Here is an 18,471-nt window from a genome sequence, read left to right on the forward strand (position 1 = left end):
TGATAAACGGTACAAAAGGAAAAACAAATGTGCAGCGCTAATAATGATAATACAGTCCAAACAATGAAAAGTCCACTGTGAAAATTTCATGTATATGGTGATGATGAAAGAAATCCAAACGAAAATGATATAAACCAGTTGTGCAGCAAATCCCAACACCAGTGAAGATAAAAGTGAATTGCGCTCACCAGATGGATGGGACCTCGATACCATATAGTTTGGGGGTCAAACAAGCTTGAGAGAGTAATGGAGTGTCCCAGCAGGATTCACCGATGGATAGCGTGTAGATCCTTGACAGGTATGATCAGTCAAAATCTCCACTCCCACACGATGGATGGTGTATTTCTGAATCTCAAAACCAGGTAATGACGTCCTTCACTATTCCATATATCTTCTGCCAATGGAGTCCTGACTGAACTTGTACGAGATGCTCTGGAGTTCTTCTTACACCCCAACTCTGCAGAAGCACATTCACACAAGATTTTAGATCTTCAGCTTTCCCAGAATCTCCTCAAAAGGCCGCGCGACGCCACCAGGACCTTGCCAGCTGCACGCCTCCCACAGGGCTCCACTGATTGCAAAGCACAACCTGTCCACCTTCTCCCTAACTGGAGGCAGCCATGACAGGGAAACACTGGGAAATGCAGCAAACTACAACTCCCGGCAGCCTCTGCGAGGGACACTACAGGAGCCGGCAAGGGACAATCAGCAGGCGATTCAGGAAGTGAAGTGAAGGACGTCATTACCTGGTTTTGAGATTCAGAAATACACCATCCATCGTGTGGGAGTGGAGATTTTGACTGATCATACCTGTCAAGGATCTACACGCTATCCATCGAAGTTTAAATGACATTTGTTCCTTTAGAAATGTCAGTATTGCTGCAGGCTCCATCCATCATACAAATGCGCCACTTTACAGTCACATTAAGGGGACCCCCATGCATGATATTTAAAGGAATTTTTTGTTTTTATTGTTTCACTTTAGGCATCATTAAAATCACTGCCCCTGTAAAAACAATCATTTAAAAAAAAAAATTGCATTGATACATGTTCCGCAGGGCAGTACACGGGTCCCCATACATTATTTATGGCAATAACTTGCATATAAGCCTTTAAAATTAGGACTTTTCATTTTTTATGTTCGTGTCCCATAGACTTTAATAGCGTTTTCTTGTTCGAGATGTTTTGGTGCGAACTGAACAGGGAGGTGTTGGGCCCATCACTAGAATGAATCTGTCTTTGGAATCCCATATAGAAGCTTTTGGTGTGCATAAAAAGAGAATTCTATAGACGCAGACCTACAGAAGACAGATAAAGCTTGACCAAAGGGTAATATTGCAGAGCCATAACCAATAGCAAGATATATTCTTTTACACATACATTTCTTGTTCTTTTTAACATTATTACTTTTTTCTTTTCTTTTTCTATGTCTGCTGTTGAAATTCTTTACATATGCCTTGAAGGGATACAATAAGTTCCCTTTGAAGTTATCCCTAAATCCATTCTAAGAAGTAGCTGGCATTACTTTGAAGAGCAATTTAAAGCCCCAGGAGTAAATGGGTCATTTTCGGTCTCATACGATCCATACTTCTGCAATAGCTTGTAGCTTTATATTCACATTTTTACCCATAATTGTTTCTTCACATCAAATTAAAATTACACATTGTGGAAGTCCAATTTTCAAGAAATGAGTGGCTCTCTCTTGCTGTGCAACTATCCATAAGCTATATCATTGGCGTTACAGCTTCTGGCCATTTCCTCTCTGCTGCTTTCTGATATTTTAACTTTGGCAGGCTGAGTAGGAATGAGTTTAACAGGGCAAAGTTTAATTTCCAGTCCAGCACATCTCACATGTCTTTTAGATAAAAAACAATTGCAAAAGGTACAATGTAAATGGATTTCATTATTTTTGTTCAATTAACTTTTTTTCTTTATGGAACATTGGAAATAATGATGATTCAAAGGAAGTATCCAGATTTCAGTATCAGCTTTATGCCCAGACTGTTTAAAAAATATCTAATATTTAACATTAAAAGTGCATTTGTTGTCATAGGGCTGCATCATAACAATACGAGCTGAGGTTTTATGTTAATCACAGAATTATTGGATAATCATAACAGGGCAAATGTATTTGGAGACTAATTCAAAAAGAATGTTAAAAAATTTGAGATCACAAATAATTAAATGAATACAAACAAATGCCAACTCCCAGTACAGTGCAATAAAACACTCCACACAGTATCAGCGTACTGATGTGATTGGGCAGGGTTTTGCCTTATATGTTACATTCTATAATGAATTTCATCAGAGAATGCTGATAGAGGTGAAACCTGCTGATCTCTGCAGAGCACTACATTGGATTCCTGGTTTGGTTGGTACAGCGCACTGACATTAGATATAACTGCCAATCTCAGCAGAATGTTACATGTGATTCTACGATTGATTTTATGGTGGACCTGGTAAATGCATAGCCATCACTGATTAGAGATGTTTTAGCCTCATTTTATCAATGTGAGTATTAATTTTGCATTGGGAAAATCTTAATAAAGTTATACAAAGAACACTATACAAGCAAATTTGTATTTTTTTCTAAGCTCTGGTGATCCATGAGGCTGGCTGATTGTTAACTCTTTAAGTAGAAATTTTAATAGTTGCTCAATAATTTAAAAAAGGCATGCCCATCTTCTAAAAAATTCAGAGCTGTCCTGTGTCCTTTGCACACTTCCTATGTTGTCTCAAGGAAGAGAGTTAACCCCATGTTATACTCACGAGGAGTTGTTATCCCGGACTACAGAAAAATTAGTTACAAAGTAGTTAAGGTTAAAAAAAGACAACAGTCCATCCAGTTCAACCTATTCATTTCCGATATCCCTGAATATAATGTTATTTGAGATGCACATCCAAGAGTCTTTTAAAAGTATTGATACACCCCGCTGATACCACCAATTGTGGAAGATAGTTCCACATTCTTACCGCCCTGACAGTGAAAAACCAACTACGCAGCTTAAGGTTAAACTGCTTCTCCTCTAATCTCATTGTGTGGCCACGTGTCCTTTTTCCCTTTCTCAGACTAAATAGCTCATTTCCTATGCTGGGATCGCCATTGAGGTATTTGTAAATCACTATCATATCCCCTCTCAGGTGTCTTTGCTCCAGGGAGAATAGTTTAAGTGCATGTAATCGCTCCTAGTAAATAAGGTCTTCCAATCCCCTAATTAGTATAATTGCCTTCTTTGGACTCTCTCCAGTTCCAGCACATCCCTTCTGAAGATTGGTGACCAGAACTGGACAGAATACTCCAGATGTGGCCGGACCAGAGTTTTATAAAGTGGTAGGATTATAGATTTATCTCTGGAATATACCCCCTTCTTTATGCATGCTAATATTCTGCTGGCTTTGGCAGCTGCAGCTTGACATTGCATGTTTTTGCTTAGTCTATCTTCCCCTAGGACCCCCAGATCTTTCTCCATCCTTAATTCCTCCAGAGGTTCCCCGCCTAGTGAGTAGTCTGCATTTTTATTTTTAGCCCCCAAGTGCATCACCTTACATTTCTCCACATTAAACCTCATTTGCCATGTTGTTGCCCACTCTGTAATTTTGTTCAGGTCCTTCTGTAAGATTTCTATATCCTGATGTGAAGTTATTGCCCTGACTATTTTTGTGTCATCTACGAAAACTGAGATTGAACTAATAATCCAGTCCTCTATATTATTTATGAATAAATTGAACAGAATTGGTCCCAGGACAGAGTCTTGGGGGACCCCACTTACCACTCCAGACCAGTCTGAGTACACATTCTTTATCACCACCCTTTGGACACTCCCCTGTAACCAGTTTTCTATTCAAGAACAAACCTTTAGTGGATGCCTGTAGTCCTTATATATTTAGCGTTTATGGGGAACCGTATTGAATGCCTTCGCAAAATCCAGATACACCACATCTACAGGCCTCCCCCTGTCTTGTTCACTGCTAACCTCCTTATAGAATGTTAACAGACTGGTCTGGCACAAACGTCACTTTGTAAACCCATGTTGATTACTACTAATGACACTGTTGTCCTCAGCAAAAAAAGAGTCACGATGTTGTCAAAATAAAGGCATTGGGAGGGATTCAGCACATTAACAAAAGACAACTGTGCAGGGCTTTTACCATTCCATCCCCAGAAATACTGTGCCCTTTTACATAAAAATAAGTACTTATTTTAAGAGTTTGTTAATAATCACATCTATGGGTATTTTTCTGTATTTGCAGGGTACAGGCAAATATGTATGCAATGCAGAGATGTACTGCATGTTTTTCTTTTTTCTTTTTTTTTTTGACAGAGCAGGTAGTAATAGGTAACTGGAAAACTGAAATAGTAATTGTTGTATTCTCTGCTAGAACAGGGGTGTTGGGTAACTGTTCATGAAAACTGAAATGTGAATTGGATGCCTTTTTACTAAAAAGAGTATCTCACTCTATCTAATTAATGTATTGATCCGGAGAATCACTGACCAAGAATATCCATCTTTCTGCCATGAATAGGGCCAAGAAGGATTTTTTCCTAGTAAAGGAAATTTATCATGTGTCTTGATTGTTTTTTAGTTGCCTTCTTCTGGATAAATTGTGTTAGAATATGTTGAACTTGATGGACTGTGTGTTTTTTTTTTTTTTAATTATGTATTAATTTTTTTATATAATTGCATTTTTTTCAAGTAATTTCAAATTTTACAAGCTACACAGAGAAGCAAAATAGAGAAAAAGAGAATTTGGTGTGTAATAACCACTTCAGCTCGGAAGGTTTTACCCCCTTCCTGACTAGACCATTTTTTGCGATATGGCACTGTGTTGCTTTAACTGGCAATTGCACAGTCGTGCAGATCCTGTACCAAAATAAAATGTTTTTTTTTTTTTTTTTTTTACCACAAATAGAGCTGTCTTTTGGTGGCATTTGATCAACTCGGCAGTTTTTATTTTTTGCACTATAAACAAAAAAAGAACCACGATTTTGAAAAAAAAAAAAAAAACAATATTTTTTTACTTTCTGCTATAAAACATACCCAAAAAAATTAAAACATCAAATTTCTTCATCAATTTAGGCCAATATGTATTCTACTACATATTTTTGTTAAAAGAATCCTAATAAGTGTATATAAATTGGTTTGCGCAAAAGTTGTAGCTTCTACAAATTATAGATTCGATTTTTTGACTTTTTTTTTTATATTGTTTTTACTAGTAATAGCTATAAGCGATTTTTAGCGGAACTGCAACATTGCAGCGGATAAATCTGACACTAAGATACACTTTTTAGGGACCAGTGACACCAATACAGTGATCAATGCTGAAAAAAATGCACTGTTACTGTATAAATGACATTGGCAGGGAAGGGGTTAACACTAGGGGGCGATCAAAGGGTTCCTAGAGAGTGCTTTCTAACTGTCGGGCGAGTGGATGCACTAGAGGAAAAGAGAGATCCGTGTTTCAGCTTAGTTGAAGTACAAGACCTCTCTTTTACTCCCTGACAGAACAGCGGTCTGCCTTGTTTATATAGTATAAATGGGTAGCAATTTTTTTTAGAAAGTTTAGAAGCACCTTAGAAGAGGCAGTGGATAGGGTTTAATGGGAGGGAAGTATCTAAAACCATTGTTGTAAAAGTTTATACTGATAAAAAAAATATGATATAAAGTATCCATGGATTGAGCACATCTCCAGCCGGCTTTAGACGCTGTGGCGTTATAAGCATGGATGACATCTATGCGCTTATACCAAAGCATCAACATTATATAGATGTTTTCCTTAGAAATTACACAGAGCAAGGATTTTGCAGCTGCTGACCATATTTTATCCAATAGTGATAAGGGAATAGAGTGGTGAACATTGTTTTCCCATTTTACCATATAAAGGTGCTGGTCGTTGATACCATGGGACCAGGAGAGTCTCAAAGACATATAAAAGTATTTACATTTTGAGAGCTGGGATGAGGCATAGGAAAGAAAGATCAAAGCCATCTCATTGTTTTGTAGTTTATAGATCTCCTGGGGAGGGGAAGTTCATCCTTTATAGATCTAAATAGGTGGTTGTAATATTGGTGCCAAGGTATTTAATACAAAGATGGCACCAGTGAGAAGGATTCATAGTTTGTAGAACAGTGAGTTGAGCAGGGGGTATGTGTAAAGGTAAAGACTCTGTCCTAGTGGAATTTATCTTATAAGCTAATAGGCAACTAAAGTCATTCAGGAGATGTGTAATGTCAGGAGAGTATTATGGGGACTAGCAAAGGTAAGCAGGATGTAATCTTATATTCATTGTGTCTGATGGGGATCCCATAATTGTTTTATTACTTTGAATTACAGAGTATGAATAATAGGGGAGATAGCAGACACCCCATTTGTGTACCATTATACATGGAATAAATTGATGAAGTGGCATGAGTCGGTTAAGGGGAAGGGTAGGGAGCCTGCATTGCGTGAAAAAACTGATCCTTAAGGCCAAAACGCTGTAAAGTAATGAACATATACAGCCATTCCAGCTTGTCAAAGGCTTTCTGAGCATCTAGACTAAGTATCAAAGCTGGAGCAGCATGTCTATTCACCACACAAATGAAATCTGTGGTTCTTCGGGTATTATCTCTCACTTGTATTGCCAAAACAAAGCTGGCTTGGTCTTTAATAATTAATCAGGATAGGATCTGTGGAAACCTAATGGCCAGAAATTATGTAAGTTTTTTGTAATCAGAATTGAATAATGCTATTGGCCTGTAGTTAGCAGAAGAAGCAGTATTTTCCCAGATTTGGGTAGGACTGAGAAAAAAGAATATAAAAAATGGGCATGAGGTGTTTCCCCCTTTAGCAAAGAGTTACAGTTTTAGCACTGAGCAGATGTAGGTCAATGTAGGTAGAAAATGTTTATAATATGAACACGGGTGGCCATCTGGACCTGGGGATTTCTGGAGGGAGATTTGATTACATTAGTGAGTAATTAGGTAGAGGAGGACTCTGCATTAAAAAGTACCATGGCACTATCCCAAAATAGATAAATACATTAGAAAAAAGGTCCCCACATCTCACCATATGGAAGTGATAGTGGGAAAAAGGGCATTTTTAAGTGCCAGAAGACAGAATATTACATGAATACACAAAATTCTAGATCTAAACAGATTTCGATCTGTTTAAATAGTTCTCCTCTTTTCACTCCCCTCTTACTTTGCATTCATTTCCCCCAACTTGTTGACTCTATAATGTCCTCTAATGTCCTCCCGGGCCCCCTTGTTTTCCTTTTTTTCCTCCATTTTTTGTTGGACATGATTTCTCAATTGCATGAATATAATAGATCCAATATAATCTGTCTTGTCATATGTTATTTTTTATATATATTGTATAGATTTATGCTTTAAGCATCTTTGTATGATAAAAAAGTGTACTGTTTGTGTTGTTCACTAGTCTATCAAAATCAGAAATGTGGATCCTGAAGAAGCCCTTGAATTGGGAGAAACACGTTGACACAGATTTACATATATTTATCAATGATTTTTTTGCACGGGATGATCATGACACATGTCTAATACACTGTTCAATATGATTTGAGGATATATATGCTTTTAAGGATCTTTGTATTAATAAACTATATCATATTTTTAGAATTTTGTGAATCCAGATCCGGTTTAAAATGCAAAAGTATAAAGAAAGCCATCAGCCATAACTGTTCTGCCCATCATTTCTCCATCAGATTTTATTTTATTATTAATGTTTAGATAGCTGACAATACTGCTTTTAAAGTGTAAATGTTTATTCCAAAAATCCATTTAGATTTTAAAAGGAACAACATAAAAGATGCTTCTTAATGGAATTGAATAACCCAATTTCACACACATATTAGACTAAATATTTTATTTTTAAAGGTGAAATTCATTGCCACTGGATTCTAAAATCTGAACTTTTAGAGCTCAAAATAGATGAGAAATAAAAAAATAAAACATTTTGATGACTCAAATAGATTAGACTTAACCGCCTTAGCGGTATCCCCGAGCGTGACTCGGGGTAGGAATTTTCTGCTATTAGCGGTATCCCCGAGTCACGCTCGGGGTGAATGGCAGAGCGTGCAGACAGCGCAGCGGAGCTTCTCTTACCTTATCCTGGCGATCCAGCGATGAGCTCTCATTGCTGTGACCGCCAGCCGAGATCTCCGCCGCTCGTCTGTCGGTAGGAGGACTTCCTAGTTCCGTTCCCTGCAGCAGCAATGCTGCATGGGAGCGGAACTAGGGAGGGAAATTCAAAAAAAAAAAAAAAACGTTGCACAAAACACATAACACATTTTATATTATATATATATGTATATATATATATATATATATACACAAATATATATATATATATATATATATATGTATATATATATATATATATATATATATATATATATATATATACACCTATATACACACACACACATATATATGTATATATATATATATAAAATTATATTATTGATTTGATTATAATTTATGCGTTATATATATATATATATATATATATATATATATATATATATATATATATATATATATATATATATATATATATATATATATACACACATATATATATAATATATAACGCATGAATTATAATCTAATCAATAATATAATTTTATTATATATATTATATATTAAATAATAAAATAATATTATTGATTCGATTATAATTCACTTGTTTGTGTTTCAAATTTATCACATCTGGGATGTCTACTAGAGACTTGTTTTGGTCAGGTTTAAGTCAGTAATTACTAAGAATTGTAGGCCTATAATACATAACGCCAAATTTCCATGAAAAGAATTGTACCGCTTTTGGAACAGAATTCCTGACAGAATCATACCACCAGGGAGGTTAAAAAAGAAGTCTGGGGGTGTATAAAAAGACAAATGCACCTACTGATGCTGCAGCTCTTCCCTGCTAGCTCTTCCACTGAGAACTGATAGCTCACATTACCACTGCTCTCACTGCTTCTGCTCCTCCAGTGCTCACTGGACTGCTGAGCAGGAGATGGGGCAGGCTCAGCTGCCTTTGGCTCCCAGTCACCTTTCCATCAGGCAGCTGGGTAAACCCAGACATTATGGTTGTAAACCTTCCAGAGCCTGGAGCTGCTCTGTGATGTCCGCTAACAGCCTGCTTTAGCCCACTGTTGGCTGATTCTGAGTCACAAGAGTGCAAAAGTAAGCACAGTCCTGTGACACAGAAGAGAACTATGGCCAAAAAAGCTTTAGCCATACTTCTTTTTTAAAATGACTACTTTTTCCAAAATGTGCAAAGTACAAATTGTCCTTAAAGTATAACTTAAGCCAAACCTATTTTTGGTTTGGATATAGTGGGAAACTATTGGAACCTGTCCGATTTTCACATTTTTGTGCTGTCTTTATCTCCAATGGGGAGATATTTATTTCTGTTTATCTTATTGACTATTGTCATTGGGATGGAAAGTGATGAAAAACCGACATTTTCCTGCTGCCAGTGGAACAGGAGTTTATTAAAAACACAATGGGGAAACCATGTGAAAAGTATGCCAAACTTTACTGTTGTCACAAGAATCAGAGTTACAATTTTCAATAGGGATGCCATAATAAAAGTGCATGACAAACACAGGCACAACTTTCTTCTTAGCAGGGCTGCACAAAATTCTACCTTGGCTATTCTCTCATCTGACTTCAGTTCTACCTGACAGAGTCTGTCAGATTATAAATAACAGATGATTTAACATCTATATTGGTTTTATTTTTTTAAATTACTAAGTAATACTGTTTTTAGTTACAAACAACAGCATTCTTGTAAACAGTACATGGCATTGCCATTGCAACATTTCACAGTGTTTTAGGCCTTTGTACTAAAATCCCATGTACACAGTATTTTTGTCTTTTTGTAATAGTAACTCACACACCAATTTCAGATTATTGTTCGCTGCCCTAAAAAATAAAATTGAATGCACATTTTAAGTCTTGTCAGAGACTATTTTAAGTTAGTCTTTTGGAATATATTTCACGCAACCTTTTATTTAAACTTTCTTCCTAGGTTATTTTATTGACACTTTTGCTGAAATCACAGTTCCCTATAGAAGCAATTTTAGACAGTAAAAGGAGAGGAATATAATTATGTTCTAATAAAAGAAATAGGATTTTTACAATCCATTTTTACTGTTCCTCACCTAGATAATATATAATTTTCATAGTACTTTTTTATTCCTTCGTATTGGCTGACAAAAGTCAGTAAAAGAAAAAACAAACACAGTTAATTCATAAAATAGAATAATGAGTTCATAACCAAAATATGTGTGGAAATTGAGATTGAATATACAATTAAATAGAAGTATCCAAAGTTCCAATATTTCCACAAACAAATCAGATTTTTTTTTTTTTTTACCCTAGTCATTGGCATTGAAACATTAAAAGTCGCTAATTATTTCAAAGACACAAAGGACAAGGTACACATTGATAAAATACCTGCCAGTTAAAAGGTAACCTGTACACAGGCTCAAAAACCATTATGTTGAAACACAACATCAGGGGTTCACTGTGTCATCTTTATAGGCACAATATAAAAATTATCGAAATGGGCTTTGAGTTATGTAAAAAAAATGAATACTTCCTGTATCCTCTTAGAAGTGATAGAGGGTTCATTCACATATTTAGCCTTTCACCATCAGGGAACATTTTTCTTTCTCTCTGTTCCCCAGCTCTACTTTCCCCTCTCTATATCTGTTAGCCTTAGTATAAAGCCTAAGTATAACTGTTCCTAAAAATGTCCCCCCTCCCCTCCTTTTACCTATCCTACCTAAACTGTATAAAATTATCTATATATTTACCTATTTTAAACTACTCTGGTCATGTGTTCTGTGTAAGGGAACACTGGACAATGTCCCTGAATTCCAGGGGCCATGATATCACTCATAGGCTCCCATGGCCATTGTCAGTGATCCCTTTTATCTCCTGCAATAGCTGCTCACTGACAAAAGAAGCAGAATAAAAATAGGTAAGTATTCAGATTTTTTTTTATAAGGGTTAGGCAGGATAGGAATAGGTTGGATTAGGGGGAGGAAACATTTTTAAGAGTCATAAACCTTTTTCTGGCAATGCCATTTGTGGTAATATTGATTTTGTCTCTAACTAAAAGCAGGAGAACAAAATGTAAAAGGTATTGACTGAAAAGCAATCCCTGAAGAAACTAAAATGCCTATACTGTATCACACAAGAAACCAGCATTTCAATACCATCTGTTTATTTGTTTACCATATGCCAGTGTATGCATTTGTAATTTCCTTCAAAATATGCTTCATCTGTGCAAGGCATATTCATTCTGTTTTAACTACTCTGTTCTGAACCCCATTGTCTGTTGTGCTACCTAAGCATTTACAAAAATGTTAATATGACTGACACTACATTGATTACCTGGCAGAACATGTACTGAATTGCAAAATAGGGGATCTACTGCTTTTTTTTATTCTACTTAAAGATGAACTCTTAGCAGAAACTTTTTTTCTATGTAAGCTGGTGGTTTCATACCTTCAGCAAAGATTTTGATCATTTTTTCCCCAGTCTGCCTTCTCTGAGAAAATTGAGGTGCATTATGTGAATTACAGGCTTCCTTGTCTGTGATATCTATTTTGTAAGACCAGAATACTTTGCTCTGTATTCCTACAGCCACTGTTCTTGTCTTTACCCAGCTGCAGTTTCTTACAGTGAGCTGGGATGCAATTTCATTGTTGTAGTGGGTAGAACCGGGAACCTGAGATGTCCAGAGTGCACCACCCACTGATGTAGTATCATTAGAAAGACAGGCCAGGGGACTTCTGGTCTGTCCTGCCTCACATGTCCTACCACCCACTAATGTAGCATCATTAGAAAGACTGGCCAGGGGACTTCTGGTCTGTCCTGTATCATATGTCCTTAATTACTTACTGAGAGACCAGGAGTCTCCTCCCCTCTTTCAGCAACCTGTACCTACAATGAATAATAGCACTATGCAGACAAGTACATGAGCTCATATAGTGCAAGCAATACATGCTTAATGTACCTGTCCATTTCCTACAATTCCATTCATTCTCAAACTACAGCTATGCGTGATGGGAACTGTAGTTTCTCATAGCTGTAGAGTGAGAAGGCAGGATGTGACGTGTCCATGGATTTACACCTCCTCCTCTACTGAGAGAAGCTGCAATTTTTTTAATTGGAGTAATATCATCACAAATATTGCATTCTAAATTCTCCTGAGCTCATAAATAAACTGATATAAGTTTATTAGTTTACATAGGTCAGTGTACATATTGCAGTTTTTAGGTGGTATTTTGGAGTTCTTCTTTAAATTTAAAATTGTTTAGTGCTATCTTTAGCTGTTTGTCAAATTTCCTTACATTTACACTATACCCATTTAGAGATTGCTAAAATATAATCAAAGTCCTATATTTTCTGGCAAAATAAAGTCCTTTATTTTTTATTTTTCAAACTGGGCATATCAGGTTACTTATTTGTCAGGAGTTCTCTTATACATGTTAGAGCATAAAGTATTACATCTTGCTATATTGCATGTTTTTGAAGTTATCACTATGTTAAAGCGGAGTTCCACTCAAATGTTGAACTTCTGCTCTTTTGCTTCCTCCCCCCTTCGGTGCCACATTTGGCACCTTTCAGGGGGGAGGGGGGAATGGTTACCTGTTTTTGACAGGTACCCTTCCCCTCCTCTGGGATGCCGCAGCGCTGTCCCTCGGAAGTTTTGCCCCCTCCTCCTTCCCCTGCCGCCGAGCCAATCGTAACCGGCAATGGTGGCGGCAGCACCCGACAGCCGATGGAAACATCGGCTGCAGTGCCGACATCGCTGGACTCTAGAACAGGTAAGCGTCCTAAAAGTCAGCAGCTACAAAATATGTAGCTGCTGACTTTTAATTTTTGGAGGAGGTGGAGGGGAAGGCAGAACTCTGCTTTAAATATTTTGTAACAATAACATTTTTACTTTGATTTGAGAAAAAATGTATGAACAACAAGCCAAAAGATATATGTGGATCAGATATCTGTATTTTCAAATTAGTAATTAGTAAAATTGCAATATATAATAGTCATTTGTTATGCCTGGGAGGGTTTTCCTTTATCCAAGTTATGACTTGGGTGGTAGTGGTCAATCACATTCAGCTGGATTTTTTTACATGTTGAAGACATTTCACAGCTTATCCAAGTGCCTTTTCAGTTCTAATGACTATCAGGAACATACTTCAGCATTTTTATCCACCCTGGTAACACTGGCACCTTGATCCAACCACCATGTGTCAAGACAGATTTTGATTGTTCAAGAACAGGATGAGGGATGTAATAGTTTGTGGAACCACTCTATTTAATCACATCCCTGGGTGTAAGAAAGCATCAATAGGTGATAAAGTGTTACTAAACCCATAACAGTAAAATCAGTCTGTATATGCAGTAAAGCATGCTTGTTATACTGACTGTGGAACCTAAGGGGTTAATCCTATGCATTTTCTAAAAAGGCTGTTTGATCCTGTCTTCTCTGATCCTTCCCTCCTTCCATTGTCCCCAACATATTTCCTGATAGAACAGAGGCTGGGGGACAAGCTGCGCATGCTCAGTTTGGTGCATTGCTAGAGTTTTTTTTTTCTTTGGAGGGTGCATGTGATTAGCACAGGGCCAATCAGCACTGTCAAGATAGAGGGTTAGGGGGTCCTGCATCCTGATAGTACTGTTGCCTTATAAGGAGTTTATGTGTAATCTCCATTAACAGCTGTAAGTAATAATGTAATTATGAATATATTTCATTTAGAGTTGTATCAATGTGGGTGTGTAATATAGCTTCCCAGAAGATCCTGTCATACAGGATAGGTGAAGTTGCCAGGAGAAATATTCCAATGACCAGTCCTGTAGTGAAAAGCCCTCTGACAGACACTCCGGTGCCTATGTTTGTTTATCTAAACAAAGGGACCCAAACCTCTTTATTCTACAAATATTCACTTCAAAGAATCCCTTGTTTGGATATGAAAAGAAGGGGGCCATCTGTTCCTGGAATGGACAATTTGCCCAGGATATGACCTGGTATATTTCATTTTCCCCCAAGAGAGGAGGTGCTATTGAGGGGCTAAGTAATGCTAAATCTAGGGGATGCGGAAATTGTAAAATCCTGGATGAGATACGCCCAGATGTAGGAGAGGGGTAAGATAGTTCCTCCAATCGGTATAGCTTAAAGCAAGTCTTTGAGGAATAGGTTTATATTAGTTTAAGTCACGGAAGAGAGAATTCTCTGGAACACCAAACTAGAATGGGGCCCTCATGAGCAGTAGCATGGTAATTATTAAATATACCTCTTACACTTATATCTAAATGTTTGTCTTATGTCTTTTCTCTTTCCTTGTTTGTATTTAGTAATATGTTGAAGCTCTCCTAATAATGTTTCTTGTATGTAACTAGAAAGATTGGTTTATAGTAGACTTTCATATAGTAGACTTTTCATTAGAAAAAAAATTCTGTTGTTGTGTTAAAACTTTCACTCATGGCCAAAGAACTCTCATTTACCAAATCATATCAGGAAAATACGAAATAGCACAATATGTAGATTAGGTAACAGGACAGTCAGTGCAGAATGAAAACTCCTCCTACAAGCTTTAAATAGACACTCATAGAAGTCACAAAACTGCTCTAACTGCTGATGAGAAAATGTGTTTAACAGTTTATATTGACTAAAACAATTGTATTTCCATGTTCTGTGTATTGTGGGAGACCAGATATAGTGAATACAGGGTCCTGGGTTTAGTAACACTTTAATGCTTTGATTTACATGGTGGAAATGTGAATTGTTAAGTAAGTTCCCAATATTCATTAGAATTGACAAAGTCGAATAGAAAAGCTACGAAATGTCTTCAACATTATAGAACAAGTGCAGTTGCATGTGACTAACCACTACAAGCTAGGCCTACAATTTTATTATTTATATTAATAAATCTACATTTGGCAAAAATAAATGCCAAAAGAGTAAGCGAGCAACAGCCCAGATAGTTTTGGAATAGTAAAAACGTGGTTAAAAATAGTTAACATAAAGAATGAATTGAGAATAGTTAAATCTCTGCCATTTATTTTTTTCTGTATGAATGGTCCTGTAGCCTGATGGGACATGTAACGTGTCCCAGAATATTGCAAGCAGGGGGAGACCTTCCAATCTGATCACCTAGGTGGTTAGAGTGTAAGTGGTAGTGGGTACTTGCTAAAACTAGGTTCTACTCCCCCCAAAAAAAGAAATGTCCAAAACTGGGAGAGGGAGGTGTTAAAGCAGAACTTCCATTTTAGGGTGAAGTTTCGCTTTAAGTATACCTAAGACTCTTTTGCCCTCTTATGTTTTATATATTATTCTTTAATAATAATGATAATAAAAACATGATAGATAGATAGATAGATAGATAGATAGATAGATAGATAGATAGATAGATAGATAGATAGATAGATAGATAGATAGATAGATAGATAGATAGATAGATAGATAGATAGATAGATAGATAGATAGATAGATAGATAAATAGATAGATAGATAGATAGATAGATAGATAGATAGATAGATAGATAGATAGATAGATAGATAGATAGATAGATAGATAGATAGATAGATAGATAGATAGATAGATAGATAGATAGATAGATAGATAGATAGATAGATAGATAGATAGATAGATAGATAGATAGATAGATAGATAGATAGATAGATAGATAGATAGATAGATCGATAGATAGATAGATAGATAGATAGATAGAATACATTTTTTAAAACATGTGCCCATAAGGTGTCATAATCTTGAGTTCTTGATTTTTTCCACTTTGTATATTTTTAGAAAACTATTTTCATGATATATTCATGCTTCACCCCTCCTTTTAAAACTAAGCTTACGTGAAAATACCCCACATCCTGAATTAAAAGTTACATCCATTTAAGCCCCCATTCACATCAGGCAAGTCACAGCCTATTGTTGGCAATGGAACCATTCAAATCGGTGTGACTTTGCAGAATTAGCAAAATTAGTTCCTGCACTAGTTTTGCTGATTCGAGGGGGGCAACTTTAATAGACAAGTGCATGAAGCCACACAGATGTCTTTCAAGTTACAACCAAAGTCACACTGACATGTGGCTTTTGAAATGATGCAATTTCAGATGAAGTCGCACATTTTAAAAACCGCTTTAATGTGAATGAGGGCTTATTAATTTTATTACAAAATAAAACATAAAGTAATAAATATTAGAAAGAAAAACACTACCCTTACATCTCTTCTTCTGGTGACATCACTCATCCTTCTTGCAGTATCCTGTGAAAGCTGAGATAATCCCAAATCTCGCCGAAAGAGATTATAACTGAGCGGGAGTGCATTCTCATTGAATTTAGCATCCTTATCTTTTCACGCAACGTCAGCTTTAATCAAGCTGACTGTCTAGGCTATAATTTTGCAAATTTCAACATAAACACTTACTAGATTGTATAAGAGATTTTCCCTCAATAATGTTACTAATGTACATATGTTATTACAATACATAGCACAATGTTAGATGCTCAATATAGTCTCTGCATCGTACATTCTCCCAGCAAAATAGTGAGAAGAATATATTCAATTAACAAAAATATCACTTCAGTCAATCCAGGTCAGAGTTGGCCATATGCATAAAAATATGGATGGATGTAAACAGCGCTAAATCCTGTTTACATCCATCCATATCTTTACATTCACCCTGTAGGGTTTTTGAAGCAGCACCTTGTCCCCTAGGCCACACTATTAAAAGAAACCTAACCCCAGTGGCGCGAGTGGTACACTATGGTCATATGCAAAAAACTATTAAGAGGAGGAAATACTGGAAAGTGAGAAAGTACTTCTATTTCCTCATCACCATTCATTTAGAGAGCATAGGAATTAAGTTGGATGTAAGTTGTCACACTCTACACTTACCTTTGCACACAGGCCTATGATCACTCCATGCGGCAAACACATCAGCAATCCTTTGACAGGTGATTTTTTTTTCTCCTTGAAGAACGTAGTCTTCATCACAAGAAAACAGTACAGCTGCTCCAAGGCTAAAACAAAACATAATGGGACACAAATAACAAGGGAAAGCAATTGTTATTCCAAAGTTAAGAAATGACACAATGACTATTGCTACTATTAATTACATAACCCATCCCATTAACTGCTTGCTGACCAGCCACCATAGTTTTACGGTAGCAGGTCGGCTCTGTCCCGTTAAACAACGTACCTGTACATCGCTTCACAGGACTGCTAGCGGGGGTGCGCATGCGCCCCTATTGGCCACAGGGGGAGCCAATCAGTGTGTCTGGCACCTTCGATTGCCGCCAGGCACCTGCAATCGCTCCCCATGGATCCACAGGGGAAGCCAATTAGCAGGTCTGGTGCTCGCCCCCCATGGAGACAGAACGGTGATCTGCCATCGTAAACACGGCAGGCCACTGTTCTGTCAGTTATGAACACAGGGTTCCTGTGTTCTTCTTATTTAGAAGCACAGGTCTCTGTGTTCATGCAGCAATCCCATCCCCCCACAGGTAGAAAGTATCCCATAGGGACACATTTAACCCTTTGATCGACCCTGGTGTTAACCCCTTGCCTGCCAGTGTCATTAGTAAAGTAACAGTGCATATTTTTAGCACTGATTACTGTATTAGTGTCACTGGTCCCCTCAAAAGTGTCATTTAAGTGTTTGATATGTCCACCACAATGTCGCAATCCCACTAAAAATCACTGATCACCGCCATTACTAGTAAAAAAAAAAAAAAAAAAAAATATTAACATAAAGGTTTCCCCAAGTTTGTAGACGCGATAACTTTTGTGAAAACCAATTAATATACACTTATTGGGACTTGTTTTACCAAAAAATATGTAGGAGAATAGAAAATGGCCTAAAATGATGAAGAAATTCGATTTCTAATTTTTTTTATTGTGAATGTTATAAAGCAAGTAAAAAAAATATATTTTTTTTCAGAATTGTCGCTCTTTCTTTGTTTATAGCGCAAAAAATAAAAATCGCAGAGGTGATCAAATACCACCAAAAGAAAGCTCTATTTTTGGGAAAAAAAGCACATTCATTTTATTTGAGTACAATGTCGACCAACAGCACAATTGTCAGTTAAAGTAACACAGTGCCGTATCACAAAAAATGGCCTGGTCAATAAGGGGGTAAATCATTGCGGTCCAGAAGTGGCTAATGAAACTTCTTTTTCAGAATAGGTATCTGAACATTTTTTTTTACAATCTTTTGTAATATGCCCATCCCTAAACTGTTCATTTAAAAGTAAAAAAATAAATAATAAAAAAACATTTAAATAATCAATTTTTTCTAAACAGGATATACACTTTATGTGAAAGTTATAAAACAAACACAACAGGCCAGGCTTTCAGTTACAAATCAGGCTAACTCTCTGCATGGAAAAAGGTAGAAAGAAAAGCAGATAAATAATTTTAAATATTGTGAC

At 36.6% G+C, this 18,471-nt stretch overlaps 1 protein-coding gene across 1 annotated transcript in view; it reads right to left on the reverse strand.

The window, feature by feature from the left end:
• Positions 1–18,471, reverse strand: part of CSMD3 (CUB and Sushi multiple domains 3) — a 1,619,578-nt gene that overhangs the window by 817,593 nt on the left and 783,514 nt on the right. The window contains exon 10 of the mRNA XM_082258441.1: positions 16,937–17,061. Coding sequence (XP_082114567.1) covers positions 16,937–17,061 — 125 coding nt within the window. The remainder of the gene's footprint in view (positions 1–16,936; positions 17,062–18,471) is intronic.

This window comes from Pelophylax lessonae (genome assembly GCF_965119305.1).
Source record: "Pelophylax lessonae genome assembly, chromosome: 5".
Classification (NCBI taxonomy): domain Eukaryota; kingdom Metazoa; phylum Chordata; class Amphibia; order Anura; family Ranidae; genus Pelophylax; species Pelophylax lessonae.